This window comes from Mycetomoellerius zeteki, unplaced genomic scaffold (genome assembly GCF_001594055.1).
Source record: "Mycetomoellerius zeteki isolate Tzet28-1 unplaced genomic scaffold, Tzet1.0 scaffold25, whole genome shotgun sequence".
Taxonomy (NCBI): domain Eukaryota; kingdom Metazoa; phylum Arthropoda; class Insecta; order Hymenoptera; family Formicidae; genus Mycetomoellerius; species Mycetomoellerius zeteki.
This window is the reverse complement of record NW_017257227.1, coordinates 235,310-251,197: the sequence shown is the minus strand read 5'-3', so window position 1 is coordinate 251,197 and position 15,888 is coordinate 235,310. Positions and strand designations below refer to the sequence as shown.

Below are 15,888 nucleotides of genomic sequence, written 5' to 3'. Positions count from 1 at the left end.
TTATTAAGAGTAAGTTAAAAATTATTTAATGTTACTGTATCGTATGAACATTAAAAAATATTTTAATAACATTTACTTTAATTTGTAATATTATTACCTTAGTTCAGTTCAAAATTACATTTAAAGACTGAAAATGATTTTGGCGCGCAGTTGTAGAACTGAATATGTACATAAAATCACACCGAAACATTATTTAAGCATTAAGATGCAACATAAACCGGTAATCTTTTTGTTACTTATTGTGAATTCAAATTGCACTTACATAAAAATTATATTAATAAATGTTTTAATAATATTCAGGGATATTAAAGGCATAATACCAAGGATATTATATAAAGTGGATATGTAACATCTATAGGATATTCCCACAATATTAAAAATATTACGTAATATATTTTCGAAATATTATAATATTATTTTAATTTTTTCAATCACATTCATATAACATTATAGGAATATTTTGCGCTTATAGGGATTATGCAGATCAGTACAAAAAAAATATACAAATTTGAAAGTCTCTCTCATAATGTTATAATATGTTTTTCAAATTGTTCAAGTTAATATTAATCAATCATTACATTCGTAGAAAGTATTAAGGGGATGCTGGAGCTGCCTGTATTACCGATAAAACTAGCGTTTTTGATGTTTTTATTCCTGTCAAATTTCTTCGTAATGGTTTCACAGAATAAAAATTTCTTTTTCACGATTAAAATCGAGATTAAAATGTATATGCTAATGTATTTGTCGCTGGTGTATTTTGTGTTCAAAGCTAGAAAAAATTAAAAAATTACAAATTTCTTTATTCATTTTACCTTCAGCGTTGGTCGTCATACTGAGATAAAAATGGATAAAGAAATCTGTAACTTTTTATTTTTTCCAGTTTTGAACACAAAATACACCAGCGACAAATACATTAGCGTGTACATTTTAATCGTGAAAAAGAAATTTTTATTCTGTGAAACCATTACGAAGAAATTCGACAGGAACAAAAACATCAAAAACGCTAGTTTTATCGGTGATACAGGCGGCTCCAGCATCCCCTTAAATGGTTCTTTGGATAGTTCATATTTTGTACAAAAATGAATTTATTTATCAACGTTAGTCGTATAATTTATTTTTTAAATAATATCAGAATGTAATGTTATTTTTCATGAACTCAAATTATAATAACCATAATCTAAGAAAACTGATGCACAATTGAATTCCCTGGAAAAATGTTACATATAATATTTTTAATTTGAACAGGAAATAAAAAAAAACATTAAAGTAAAAATTGATCAATAAAGGAATATAAAAGCTATCGCAAGGTAACAATGCAATTATATATATTAAATCACTTTAGATGTATACATCGATAACCATTTCGACCATCTGGTCATCTTCAGTATACTGACAAGGGACATCACTCAACTGTCCGGCACCGATTTGATTCTCCGTGAAATATATTGTTAAACACAATAATCTAAGAGACACGTATTTTTTTATACATGCGCTAACTCATGTTTAAGGGGTGAAACACTCCTTTGAAAAAAAAAACGATATTTCTATTTCGAGCCAAATATCGTCGTAAGTATAAAAGATGGAAAAAAATTTTTAAACAAAAATTATACGGTTTCAAGCGTACTTCAATGTTGTGAAGAAAAACATTTTTTAAATTTTTTTTTTTAATAATTGTTAAACAAAAATTAAAAATTTTTTTCTTCACAACATTGAAATTACTTTTGAAACCGTACAATTTTGTTTAAAAATTTTTTTTCATCTTTTATACTTCCGACGATATTTGGCTCGAAATAGAATTAATTTAATCACATTAAAAATTGCGCCTGTTACGTTCTCGCAGAAGCAACATTCTTCTACTAATCAATTTTCTTTGCCTATAACTCCCTGTTTCGTGTGGATTTTATCATTACATTTCACTACATATTTAGTCAATGCATAAGCTTTCCCACAAAAATGTTACTTTTTACAAAAGTAATGGTTGCAAAGTTTTTCCGAGAAATTCTTCAAGTGTAATAAAAAAAATCTTCGTCGTTATCCTAAATACGAAGTTTCGTGCAAAATGCTCGGCTAGTAATATTTCTGTAACAAAATTCGACACCAGCTAAGATTATATGTTGTATATATCGAGGTTATACGACTTACGGAATCACATTTCCTCGTATATTTACGAATCTCGCAAGTGGAAAGTGATTCTTATAAATAGCTATATCGGATTATGTGATCACCACATGTATGGAGTTGTAATCGCGAGATCATGCTATCTTCCTTTGCACATAGAACATAGAAGCGAAATTTCTCAAATTTTTCTAATCACATGTACTCGATATCTCCAATTACTTACTAACGACCAGCACGAGATTTTTCTTCAGAAAATTATATAAGCATTACTCTTATTAAACTAGATAACTATACATACATATGAGACATTGCGCTTGACGGTTACATACAGGTACGTCATGACTGTCATGAATGAACAATTCTTCGCTCGGATATGTTATTAAACGATTATCTTGGAAAGCAGGTCACGCATGGCGGTATAATTGGCTCATCACGAGTGGTAAATCGTCTGTTCGGCTATTAATTTTTGCGATTAGGTCGTTGGCTTCGGTTCAACTCGCCGGTGTCACGCACGAGATGTTTCTTCTCAGCCGGATAATTATCAAGTCAGCGAACTGATTCAGGTTGCCAATTAAAGGTGGTACATACTCGCCGCTGGAGAAACTTATACATATATGTATGCAGGCGGTTGCTTGAATACATTTTTTGACGAACGCCAACGAACATGCATATTTACATACATTTCCGATGGAAATTGAGTTTTACGATCGTCTGTATTACTTTCACGGTTCTTCGGACATGATTGCGAGATCTCTTGTCACGTAAAGATCATTCAACAGTGATTAAATTAAAATTGCGATTTTGATGACTTGACACAATACATGGGCGTATTGTGGAATTTTTTTCGGGGGAGGGGAGGATTTTCTATCAATCCAGGGATATATCGTGCACCAACCGGAATGATAACCAAAAAAAATAAAGGATTCTGCTATTGTACTGAAAAGAATGTCACTGCACAGCAATTTTGTTGCTGTGATTTACAATTTTTAACATTAATGAATTCTATTTGGATATTTTTACAATTTTTGATGTCTCCTCGTACCTCATTTTGAAGAGGAAAAATATTACGTTTTGTACATCATGTAACTTTTACTTATTTTTTTAAAGACATTTAAAAAAAAAGACAATCCAGTTACTATAAGCAAAATGTTTAATTTTTTAATATTGTTATTGTATGCTCGAACTAACAGAAGTATTAAAAATTATTTATAATAGGGTAAAGTGGTGCGTGAATTGTACGCGCGCACCTAAGGGAAATTTATTATTCTGGAATAATTTTCCAAGTTTCAAGTGATATAAGTATGGAAATAGAAACTATAAACATTCTTCTACCATTATGAATCCTTATATTGAACAGATTTTCATTCAATAAGGTTGTATTTGGTAAAAAAGAAAAAACAGAAAAGTGAAAAAATTTCTCACGCGTCGAGTAATTGTGCGCATGGGTTGGATAATTGTACGCAAAGCAAAAGTCGTAGGAAATGAATGAATTATGGAATATTGATGAAAGAAATCAGAAAATATATTTATTACATTGCAATATAAATATATATTAAATATATTTTAAATATATACTATATATACTAAGCAAAAATACAAAACTAATATAATAATAATAATGCACATAGACTTTGGCAAAATATAATGGCAAAATAAAATAATAATGCAAAGAAAAAACGAAAAAATTAATGCTAATCATACAGTATATGGAAAATAATTGTTCGCATTTCAAAATGCTTGCGCACAGTTGCTCGCCGCGACCTAACTCGATATGAAATACGATTACTTCCTAATCAAACTTAAATGATAGCAAAAAGTTATGAATCTTTGTATGGGTGTATCAAGGAGGGGGGGCCCAATGAATAACGGCGTAAAAGATGCATATAATAACATACTTTAATAACTTATGCAACTTTAAACAAACGAATTAAAAATATGGACTTACCACCTTATTTTCTGAAATGTTTCTAAAATAACAAAAAAAAATGTGATTTCACATTTTTGTATTTTTCTATTTAGCAACGTATTTACGTCGTATCTTTTGTAGTTATATCTTAAGAGGCGACCTCCTGCGTAAAAATTTCACCACGGTGATGTCTTCATTCATTGGAAAAGTACCAAATCAGAATGCGCACAATTACCCGCTGCGCATAGTTTCCTCACTTTCCCCTATATGGTCTTAGGTATAACGAAAAGAAAAAAATATTATATGTAACAGCAAAAAACTCACTCAAAGTCAAAAGTAAAGTTGTATGTTTTTTATAATTAAAAATGAAAGAGAAATTTCGATTGAGTACATCGCTAATTGTGACCAATTCAAAATAAAATATTCTCATTAATAAGACAGAGAAAAATTGTTAGGCACCGATCGATGTGAGAGAATGTGTGCTATGGATGTGCATTAACGAGAATCTCTCAAAATAAAGTAATTAATAAAAAATTTCGGAGGGTTTGAACCCCCGCAATCCCTCCCTTGATACACCCATGCAAGGATTCATAACTTTTTGCTATCATTTATTGGATTAATCGTAACTTCAGTATTTTGTTATCATACGTTATAATACGTCTGTTGCAAAAATTCTAAATGTCTACATTTAGAATAATATTGACAATAATAATAGGTGTCACTGATGACATATATATTAGTACACGCGAGTAAAAAAACAGCAATTCTTGTAACAATATTATATTTAATATCTAAGACGTGCTTAATTTCTAAAACAAGTTTATTTTCGTCCGGCCACATTATATAATCAGCTGGTTAAATTAAATGAAGGCAGAAGCAATCAAGCGGCTTAAAATTTTTCCGGTTTTATACCAGTTAAGATAAAATGGCTCTCTTTGCCGGCGGCTGTTAAAAATACGGAGCGATTCTCGAAAGTAATTACGCACAATTTCTTCAACTATATAGCGACCATAGCGATCTCCGCTTTCTATATTCCGCGAGCATGCGGTTTATGGATTTATGCAAAAAAGAACTATGGAAAGATGAATTTGCAGATGCATATGAGCATGGAGATAACGTTGACTGGTTATAAACGACAATTATGAAACCAATAAGAAAAAAATTAAGTATCGAAAGTCTTCTGAGATCGTCGTTTAGGTCTCTGGTCTTTCAATTTTGTATTTTGCAAGTATTAAGATAGATGCGTCATAGGTATACGAGGTCTGCCCCAAAAGTATCCGACTTCTGCGTATATCTTTGTCCTTGGGCATTCTATTATGGAAAACAGGTATTCAGTATTTAGCGTAGACCTTTAGGAGTACCCCCACTAAGCGGCACAACCCAACAGCTGTTTAGTCGGCAACGGTACACAGTTATGTGAGCGTCGAAAACTCCGAGCGTCGCATTTCACAATGATTGAACGAGTCGAGCAGAGAATTTGTATTAAATTTTGCCAAAAACTTGGCCACACATGTTCCGAGACAATCGACATGATCCGTAAAGTTTATGGTAATGACTCTATGAGTGACACACAAATAAAAGAATGATTTAGACGGTTCAAAGATGGCCGTGTCTCAGTGGACAGTGATCCTCGTTCCGGCATACCTTCAACGTCGAAAACAGCGGAATACGTGGAACGTGTGCTATACGCAATCAACAAAAATCGACGTTTGACTGGGCGAGAGTTAGAAGAGAACTTTGGGATCCCAAAAACTATTGTTTCTCGAATATTGACTGAAGATCTGGGAATGAGAAAGATTTGACGATGTTGAGGAAATAAAGCGAAATGCGACGAGGGAGTTGTTGGCTATCATAAAAAACGACTTCCAGGATTACTTTCGCAAGTGGGTGCACCGTTGGCAGAAGGTCATTGCTTCGGAAGGACACTACTTTGAAGACGAAGTTGTTCATATCACTCCGGAATAGCTCTTTCTCATGATACAGGCAAAGGTCGGACACTTTTGGGACAGACCTCGTATATCATATCGCGTCGTTTATCTGTGATTTACATAATAAAATTTGGATAAACTACAGATAATAACAATGATGCGATGTCACATGCACGTATTCATAAAATGCACGATCGTCCCTTTCATTCTATGATGATTAGAAAAAAAGCATTAATTATATACTAACTAATTACAAGCAGTTATACACAACACGCTGATGCTTATGGTTATCATTATCTGTGGTCTAATTCCTTTTTTTAATAAAATATACGTTTATACTTATATTGTTGACTATAATTAAGTTATTTGATCGATCTAAAGAATGGATTTTATAAAGAAAAGAATTATACAATACAGTATATGCATATCTATATATATGTACAAACATCTCATACTTATGTCGGTTTTATATTTCGAAATATCCAAGTTCAAGAAGACTCTCATAATTCTTAGTACTGATATAGATACTATAGCATTATATACGTATGTGTATTGTATAAATATATGTAATCAGTAATTAGAGTTAACAGAGTCTTTCTAAATTCATTTACTATCAAAATAAAAAAAAATCAAGTGTTTAAAATAAATAGTAACGTAGTATGTATGATGTAATATTAGATTACCAGTTCGTTTATTATATGTTTGTGCATTTGATCTAAAATAAGATGAGCATACAAAGTAATACAAAGATATCAATATGTTCAGCGTACATACATATTATATTGCTTTCTAGATGTTACATGCTGGTGTCCATCAGCGGCTACGAAGGTCAACGAACCGGGACCTTTCTCCCGGGAGTCAAGGTATCTGTCCTACTTAAAACATACCTTAAGAAATTCGACGGCATCCTCTTTTTCTTTCAGCCGACATAAGATCTACTGACCGACATTCATTGAATTTCTACTCTCCTGACGGAAATAAGAAAGCTTTATAAAACGTTGACAACCGTTCAATGACGATTTTTTAAAAGTTTATACACTTTTAAACTTTATAAGAACGCTTACACAACACCAGTGGGTTTTAAACACTTTCAGAACTCTTATAAAATACAGTATATATCGTTTCATGAAAGTTTTGTGATGCTAAAGCAACGCTTTTCAGAGGACACTCAATAAACGCTGATGCCTTTGTGCAAAGAGTTCACTGTCAAAGTTGGAGATGCTCAAAAAACGCTTCTGTTTTCCAAACGCTGCAGCGTTGCAATTTTCGCTTTACGAACACTCTATTGAACGTTTCTACTCTCAACGAACTCCTGCAAACGTTTATTTAAGCGTCCAAAAAAAAACATTCAGGAAACTTGTCATTTTCATCAGGGTCTGTACTGCTAAACTTGCGTATTTTATGCTTTCTGCGTGATCTTTTCATCTTAAAATTTTATTTTATCGAAAATGCTTAATGATGGCAATAGGACGATGTTATTACTAAAATTGACATAAGTAATACAGCTATAGATATTAATAATATATTAGAATTGTTATCTTTAATTTTATATTTGTTCAATAGATAATGAAAACTTATAAAATTTTTAATTATTTATTCACTTAACAATATAATAAAATTACTTGTATAATATTCCATACACGATCCAATCCCAAGTATTGCCCGTAAACCAATTCGTGAAATTTAGTATTAAGAGATTTCTAGATACGAATCGAGGATGAAATTTAGTGAGCTGTAAAATTGAAGTTCCTTGATATTCCGTCATTATGATACCACCAACATGTACGTCGATCGATAATCTTACAGTACCGTTGGCAAAACCGGAAATGACGAACGCTGAGTATTCAGTGTCAATGCCACGAAATTGCCCGGGACCTTCGCTACGGAACGGGAAGCACTTGGTATGTGAGAACCAGTGCTTCTTTGGCAGAACCTCAGTCGCCGTGAAATCGTAACTGGCAGTTCATTCGAGCAGGAAACCGGACGCGAGTATATCTTTTTATATCTAACGATTCGGGCTTTTAAGCCAAGATGGCTGCGAAAGAAAGTCGGAGACTCATTAAGCTCGCGCCAATTAGTTGTGCGCGGTTATCATCGTAAATGTGCGATCGCAGTGAGAAATGCAACAAAGATGCGAGCCCTATCTGTTGGAGGATCTAACCCGAACCCCTCGAGATCCAATTAAACAAATCGACTCGTCAGATCGTACCGCCGGGCACCACGAAGAAGAACTTGCCTGCTTAAGGAAGACAGGATCGCTGCGCTTTAAGAGCATGATCAAGGTTTATCCACGAGTTAATTAAACCCAAGGAATATGTGTTACGTAATTACGTACGCCGACTAGTTACTTCCGGTTTGCGGTGGAAACGCCGCCTGTTTTGTCACACATAATTGTTACGATCGATGTGGCGTGAAACGAAATTATCCTGTTCCAATGAAATTATAATACAGCGTCGAGACCCAAGCTCGTTGAAAATTATAGCCAATTTCAATTGGCTCAATCTCAAAATACGTAACAGAGATCATTATATGTGTAACGCATGTATATACCACAAGATGATCCCACTTAAACCAGTCTTCTAACCCGTACGTGATCAATTGTTTAAATTTAAGATATCTTTTTTATTTGCAAACTGATAATAATATTTATTTATTTATATATTATATATACATTTATATTAGACATCTTTTTTTATTAATATCAAGTATAATGTATTATAAATATGTAAATGGACAAAAAACTTCCGGTTCTCAATTTCTAATTACGAGGATGTTCGATTATTCAATTTGCTTATACAATGCTTCGACCGCGATATACCGTTAGTAGTTCAAAGTGGAAAAAAAAATAGAAAAATTTTCTAACAGCGACCTTCAAACGGGTCTCAAGAACCCAATGGACTTGGAAGTTGAAAGGTTTCATGTGAAAGTCAAGGCCAGCCAGATGTAAGTTGCACATTTCATCTCGTATGGACGGATTATTATTATTGCTGTAGTAGTTTTATACGTGGATTTATAGGCATGTTTGGTGAAAGTGAATCATCGGTCACTTTTGCGAAAATTGTTTCTGTCTCTGCCTTTCTCGAGTGAATATTAACACAATTATAAACGGTCGAGCAATCGCACGAAGAAGGTGCTCTCGATTAATACATATTAAGAGAAACGACATATAATCGTTTGTAATGATTACATAAATTATGCTTGATTGATAATTTGCAATTTCATTTCATCATGATTTCGTTTTCTTGAAAGTGCAGAATTCGTGCGGAAAAATAATTACATATATTAGGAAAAATACGGATGAAAGCAACCAAAAATAATATTTTTTAAAGATATCACATGTACAATGCTTTTCAAACATCAACAACTTTTTTGCTCAAAAGTTGTATGCATTAAAATATTTATATCGCGATAATGTAAGTTTCCGCTTGTTCGGTAAATTGTGCAAAAATGTCTTTCAGAATTAATTTAGCGAATTTATACATATTTTGATACGTTCAAATATAACTAGTATTAAAAATTCTGTATTCTCAATATATGTATATGTGTTGCAATTTTATGACGTTGATTTATATTTCTAGGTAAAATAAAAAAATGCTCTCTTATAAAATCTGTATGAACATATATTTCATATTAATAGTTTATTTATAATGTAATCTAATGGAATTAAATTTTCCGAATGATCGTAAAAATGACTAATCATTTTTATATGTTATTTTTCAAGACTATTTAATAGAAGAAATATATATGTAAATTATTTGAATTAAAAGAAGAGAATTTTAAACATCGTCGAAAACGCCGCCTTGTATCTCCTTCAAATTGTTCTCGAAGACGTACAAGCTGGTACCAAAGGCTGTATTGAGACCATGAAGAGTGCCGTTTTCCAGCTTCTGAAAAGGATTCTTGGATATATCTAAAATGTAAAGATTTCCTAGATTTTTGCAAGCTCCTTTGCGAATCTCGGATATTTTATTTTCTGAAAGCCAGAGACGTCTCAACAGGTTCAAGCCTTCGTAGCTATCACCCTCTATAGTAGTTAAAGTGTTGTTGTTCAAATACAGATCCCTCAGAGTTGGCAGGTTAAAAGCACCACGCATTATGTTAGAAATTCTATTTCCGGTCAAGGATAAGGTGGATGTTGGAGTTCGAACAAAATTGCCTTCCTCGAGAATATCGATCTCATTATAATCGAGATGTAGGGAGTCCACGGATTGCGCTAGATCGGTAAACGTGATCTTGGAGATCTTGTTATTGGCGAGGTTCAACTGCCTCAGATCAATCAACTCAGCAAAAGTACCCTTCTGGAGATCACGTATAGAATTGTGGCGAAGATCAAGTGTCTGCAGCGTTGTCAAGCCTTTGAAAGCGTTTGGTTCAATCGTCTTTATACCATTCCCCGCCAATGTTAACGTTAACAAGAACTTCAAACCTTGGAAGACATCGTTCTGCAATGCTTCGATTTTGTTGTTGTCGAGACATAAGTAGCTCAAACGGAAGAGTTTGGAGAACACGCCATCGGGAATAGAGATTATGTGATTTCCGTTCGCAAGAAACACGGTCAGGGCATCCGGCAGACTAAAGACAAAATTCAGACTCTCCAGTTGATTACCAGAGAGATACAATTCATGTAGATCTGTCTTGGCAAACGCACCTTCCTCGATCTCCTCGATCAAATTGTTTCTCAAGTTGAGTATATTCAAGTGATCGTTCTCGATCACTTGACTCCAGATCCTGCGTATTTTATTCCCTTGGAAGTTTACATATCTCAAACTTGACGGCAGATTATTCAGTGTCTCCTTTGTGATCTCGGTGATTTCATTGTTCGACAGATCCAACGAGGCGACCGGTAGAGATTGTAATCGATACCAATCTTCCTGGAAACCTTTGATACCCAGTTCAGCGAGATTCACTTGCATCGAGGTATCAACTGGCACCTCGACACATCCGTCAACAAGTTCTTCGTCCTTCAGAAGAATTTCCAATAATGTTACGATACCATCAGATTTGCAAATTTTCAGTCGAGTATTTCCGATAACAGTTTCAACGATCTTTCGATCCTGTGATTCCGTGGCTACCTTACTTTTGTCGATTTTTTGCTCCTTTACAGGATTTTCCTGATTTTGCGTTGCTGCCAGTCGCTTTATCTCCTCGGTGTCTTTAAGGAAAGAATTAGCGAATACGCCTGTGCTGATGCTCCAGAGAATATTTCCATCAGTGAGAATTTTAACGGATTTGGTGAGACCAAACAGGTGGCCCCTTCCAAAATGTCTGATAGGATTGCGAGATATATCCAACAACTGCAGATTTTCCAAGCCGACAAAAAGATTTCGGACATTTGATATTTGATTATCCGATAACGATAAGCTCTTCAATTTTGTCAGATTAGAGAAGACAAAATCCGGCAGAGAAGTTAACGAATTGTTGGCAAGTATGAGAGACTCCACATCAAGCACATTATCAAAGGCATTTTTCTCCAGCGCACGAAGACCCGGAAGGTCTGATAAATTCAATTCCGTATGGTCAAAATTTCCAACAAATCGAACATCTTTCAGGATACTGTTTTCGATGTTCACGATCAAATTCTTTGAAGTTTTATTGATTTTTCCAACTTCTACAGGTATACTTGCCGCTAGAGGTAGCAAACATATGATGAGGGACAGCATCGTCATTTCCTAAAAACAACTAACGATTTTCTTTTTTTACAAACCGAAAGTTCTCATATTTCTATATGTATACGTCAGATATTAGATCGCATCTATACTGTCAATAACTCAATAATAATTGAACGTATTATACAGACTATTAAAAATAATGTGTACGTATGTCATTAATATTAATAATTTAATAGAGTATATTGCGCACAAATAAATGATGAATAATTTAAGTCTCGCCTGTATAATTTCGTCATTAAAAAATTTTTTTTTATTTAAATTTGTCATCTAACTTCAGCTCGATTGCAGACCTTGTTTAATTCCTTATTGTCTTTTTTATTTCTTTCAAAATATATGAAAGCTGCTTGGTAATTAAAAGGTATCGTTAAATATTAGCTTTAATCTTATCTTTACCAGTTAATCATGATAATATGTGAGAAACTTCAAGGCGTTGACTAGGACTCTACACTGATAGCTCAAGAAAATTGTATAGTAGATGCATCAAATCCCACGCTTCGAGACTATTTTGCGACACTCCTTATGATAAACAGTTCTCGCGTATATAATCGTAATTACAATGATCATGATAAACGATGTCTTAGATTATTCTCCGAAACTTATGTCGAATATCATAGAAACCGGTTGCTTGACTCAAACTCGGGATGCGCAAATTATATAATTTGTGATATTTTCCGATAATTTTTGAAAGCGTACGCATTTTAATGGTATTAATGAACAATTCTTTCGACAATACTAATAATTTCGCAAAAATGTAACAAATTTAAGATTCAAGTTACAAGGTACAAAGAATTAAAGCAAGAACAATTATCTTTTTCAAGGTCCATTTTAACACAAAATCGTATTTAAAGTCCACATTCATACATAAGCATGAAATTATATTTAAGATCTAGTTTAAGTACAAAATTACATTCTAAAATGACCTCTATATAAAATGCGTATTTCTTCTTGCTCTTTAAACAGTCGTCGTTGTTCTTTTTGTGGTTAATGCATCATGGAAACTTCAGTTAACGTGAATCACGTCGTTACAGAACATTCACGTAAGAACATGTTTCACTTACCGATCAATCGGCTAAACCACAGAAAGCCACGGAAGTTGCTGAAGAATCCTTCTGCTTTCGAACGCAGACAGACAAAGACTGCCTGTGTTTCTATTCCTGGCGGACACGCGTGCTGGCAAGATTCCTCAAGACGGGGTAATCACGAAAACAGGTCTTGCAAGCCTTTATAGTCGAATCTCATGCGTGTACAGACTCTTAGATGCGTATGTAAAAGAGATCGCCTACGTTCTCTTCTTCTCGAGATAGGTAATCTCGTATTGAAAAAAAGAGAATAAACCTTGTCTGAAACGCTCTCACGGCGATTTGTTTTTTAAGTTCACTCGTCAACTTCTCGAATTCTATAACGTAATTCGCTTTGTTAAAAATCGAAGAAGATAGTGGCACAAGCTGCGTAACCTTCCTCGAATTAAAAAATCACTCTGTCACGCATTAATCAACATTCTCGAAAAGAACTAGAATTCGGTTTTACAAATAGTCCGATCGCTGCTGTTAGCACGCGCTACGTCGAGCATATTCTCTCTCTCTTTTTTTTTTATTAATCATTTGTCACCTTTTTAACAAGTCGCAACAACATCTTGGAATATTTTTTGCTTAAAAATCATGAATCAAGAGTGCTGTGTTACGTCATTCGAGTTAACTCAATTATGACACCTAAAAGATGTTAATTCTTTTCTTGAGTCAGAGTATTCGGATAAATAGTTTAACATGGAAATAAAGTCGAATTGAACATTAATTAAATTTGCTATGCTATAATTTGACTGTCTTATGTAACACATTTATATGACTCTTTCACTTTAATTTTATATCAAAAAGGATTTGCAGATTATATTTTAATACGTCATGAATATATTATGTGTGTAAAATGGCAGCAAATAATCTAAATAGCAATAATAATGATATCAAGTTCGACGAACATTTTGGTAGCATTAGAATATGATAATGCACCGGTATACGATCTTAATCGAAGAATCGATGAAGCACGACCGATCGCTAGACCGTAACTGACAAAGAAGTCAACAAATTGTTTTATATCTAATCGATTTAAAAACTATAAAAAATATAATAGTTTGTTGATTAAATAATATATTAGCAAATCTTGAATCGAATTAAAATAATTTTAGTCATGATTCAAATTCTTTAAATCCGATTTTCTTCATATTTTCTTCTTTTTAATAACGATATATTTATAAGTATGCAGGATTGAAAATCACAAGACCGTAAAGGATTATAAAATATTGAAATGTACTGTTGCGTGCGCATTTAAGACGCGTGACTAATATTTTCTGCAAGTATATTAGATAATATACAATATTTATTTAACTCTATGTATGCACATATTTTTCTATACATGTATACACGCGTATACGACATTCCTCTTAAGATGAATCAAGTTCCCGTGCAGAAATTGCCACATATCACGTGAGAGATTTAGTTTCCAGAGGAAGTATTCTTGGAAATACATATGAACTATGAAGAGCAGACTTTCAAAATGTATTTTGTCCGAAATCGATCTTTTGAGTTAGAGATGGCGTACTCGTATAGTGTTTAATAATGAAAGACACATATTATAAGCTACTTTGGAATATTTAAAAAGCATTTTTTCAGCGTCAATTTATATACTGAAAAAGTCTAAACATTTGATGTGCGTTATGTCCTTTAACTGGAGACGAACAAAATGCATTTGTTTAATATTATTAGAAAATTGTTTAGCAATTTTGTTTAACACACATTTTACATCATATTGATTGGTAAATTGATATCTTCTGTAAGAGGTTTCCTTATAGATTTTTTTCTCATTTTCCGAAAATTATAAATTTTGGACAAAACGTATTTTGAAAGTCTGCTCCTTATATATCATAATATCATACACGACTCGATGACGCTTGATAAAGGAGGCTTCTGTGTCATTCAATGGACCAAATACCATTAAACTGGCTATCACCCGGTCCGGTATTTCACGTGGACACACATCGGGAACTCGACTTCATGACCGGTTTGATCTCTCACACATCGCTATTTTCCACAAAGCATTTTCGCATGAGATAAATTTTACCTGCTTGTTAGCCGAACGCAGAGCTCCGCGCCGCTAATTTCTAATGTTCGTGATCAGAGACGAGAGGGTCCTTTGCCTCTCGCGGAGCAACCATGCGCCAGGAGGTCGTCGTACTTCCGGAAACCAGCTTACACCTTCCGCTGTGAGAACCACTGGATTCGTCGGATCATGGTTATTACGTGGGTATAAGAGCGCGGCCATTCCTACCGGCGTTCGTACTTCTCTCACGGTTCCATTCACAAAAAACCAGTCGGCCGATACGGCTCACGTGCGTTTTGTTAATTAAGTTTGTTGCACACGTGTACGCATCGACGGTGTCGAAGGTTGAGGCGATATCTCGCATACGTTAATCCGCGAGTGTAACCGCACTCTCTGAGCGATCACGCATTACGCTTCTTTCCTGTATGCCATTCGAATACAGCCTGAACTCGTCTTTGTCAAATAAAAGCGCTATTAGCATTTCAGTTCCAAAAAAAAGTAATAATTAACGTTTGATATGCAAATAATAAACTTTGCAACAGAAACTGTAAAATATATATATTTAAAATAATTATGTACAAAATTTTATTTTATCACACTGTTTTCCACATTTCTTTTAATTTATGATTTCAGCTTATCTTACGTGTTTTTCAACAATATTTGCCATACATTCTCTATTCACGTAACATCTGCCAAGATTTGTTACATTATTTGTGAATGTTATTCTACTTATATATTCTATCAAGCCTTATAGTGACAGAGCTTATATATTATAACGGATATAAGAGCTTATATATTATAACGGAAATAATTTTTCAACGCCAGTTTCAGGCACTGATTATCTAGCGCATAATCACATCGGGATATTATTTCTAATTTATTCCTATAAGAAAAAACATAGCTTTTAATTTTCGGAATTAATATTTCACGGATCACGAAACATAAAGGTGTCAGCGTATTGCATCGCGCAAATTGCATCAGGTACTAATTAACTACATGTAAATTTATGTTAAACCTCGCGCTTCGAGCTGAATAAATTAAATGTTAAAAAATTCCCCATAATTTTCTTTATTAATATTAACAGAATAATATGGATGATGTAGATGATAAAAAGGATAGGAAGAATTCTTCTCGTCGTGGAATAATAATTACTTCGATACAATTGTGTCAAATAATT

General features: G+C 33.6%; 1 protein-coding gene and 1 long non-coding RNA gene across 3 annotated transcripts; one reads left to right on the top strand and one right to left on the bottom strand.

The window, feature by feature from the left end:
- The first annotated feature begins 5,383 nt into the window (after positions 1 to 5,383).
- Positions 5,384 to 7,020, top strand: LOC108723765 (uncharacterized). The gene is made up of 3 exons (XR_001936664.1): positions 5,384 to 6,013; positions 6,746 to 6,815; positions 6,876 to 7,020. It is a non-coding gene; the product is annotated as an uncharacterized lncRNA (long non-coding RNA).
- Positions 7,021 to 9,703: 2,683 nt separating this feature from the next.
- On the bottom strand, positions 9,704 to 12,748 carry LOC108723716 (slit homolog 1 protein). 2 transcript variants are annotated; one of them, XM_018449643.1, is made up of 2 exons: positions 12,680 to 12,748; positions 9,704 to 11,631 (listed from the first exon to the last, which is right to left on the bottom strand). In XM_018449643.1, the coding sequence occupies exon 2, from the start codon at positions 11,616 to 11,618 to the stop codon at positions 9,729 to 9,731; it is 1,890 nt and encodes a 629-aa protein (XP_018305145.1). In that variant the 5' UTR covers positions 11,619 to 11,631; positions 12,680 to 12,748; the 3' UTR covers positions 9,704 to 9,728. The 2 variants fall into 2 exon arrangements, with proteins under 2 accessions (XP_018305145.1, XP_018305146.1); XM_018449644.1 differs by having other exon boundaries at positions 9,704 to 11,621; positions 12,680 to 12,740.
- Positions 12,749 to 15,888: the final 3,140 nt, after the last annotated feature.

Bases quoted from the DNA above. Each gene is read 5' to 3' on its own strand.
- LOC108723716 (XM_018449643.1), bottom strand. From the start codon at position 11,618: ATGACGATGCTGTCCCTCATCATATGTTTGCTACCTCTAGCGGCAAGT.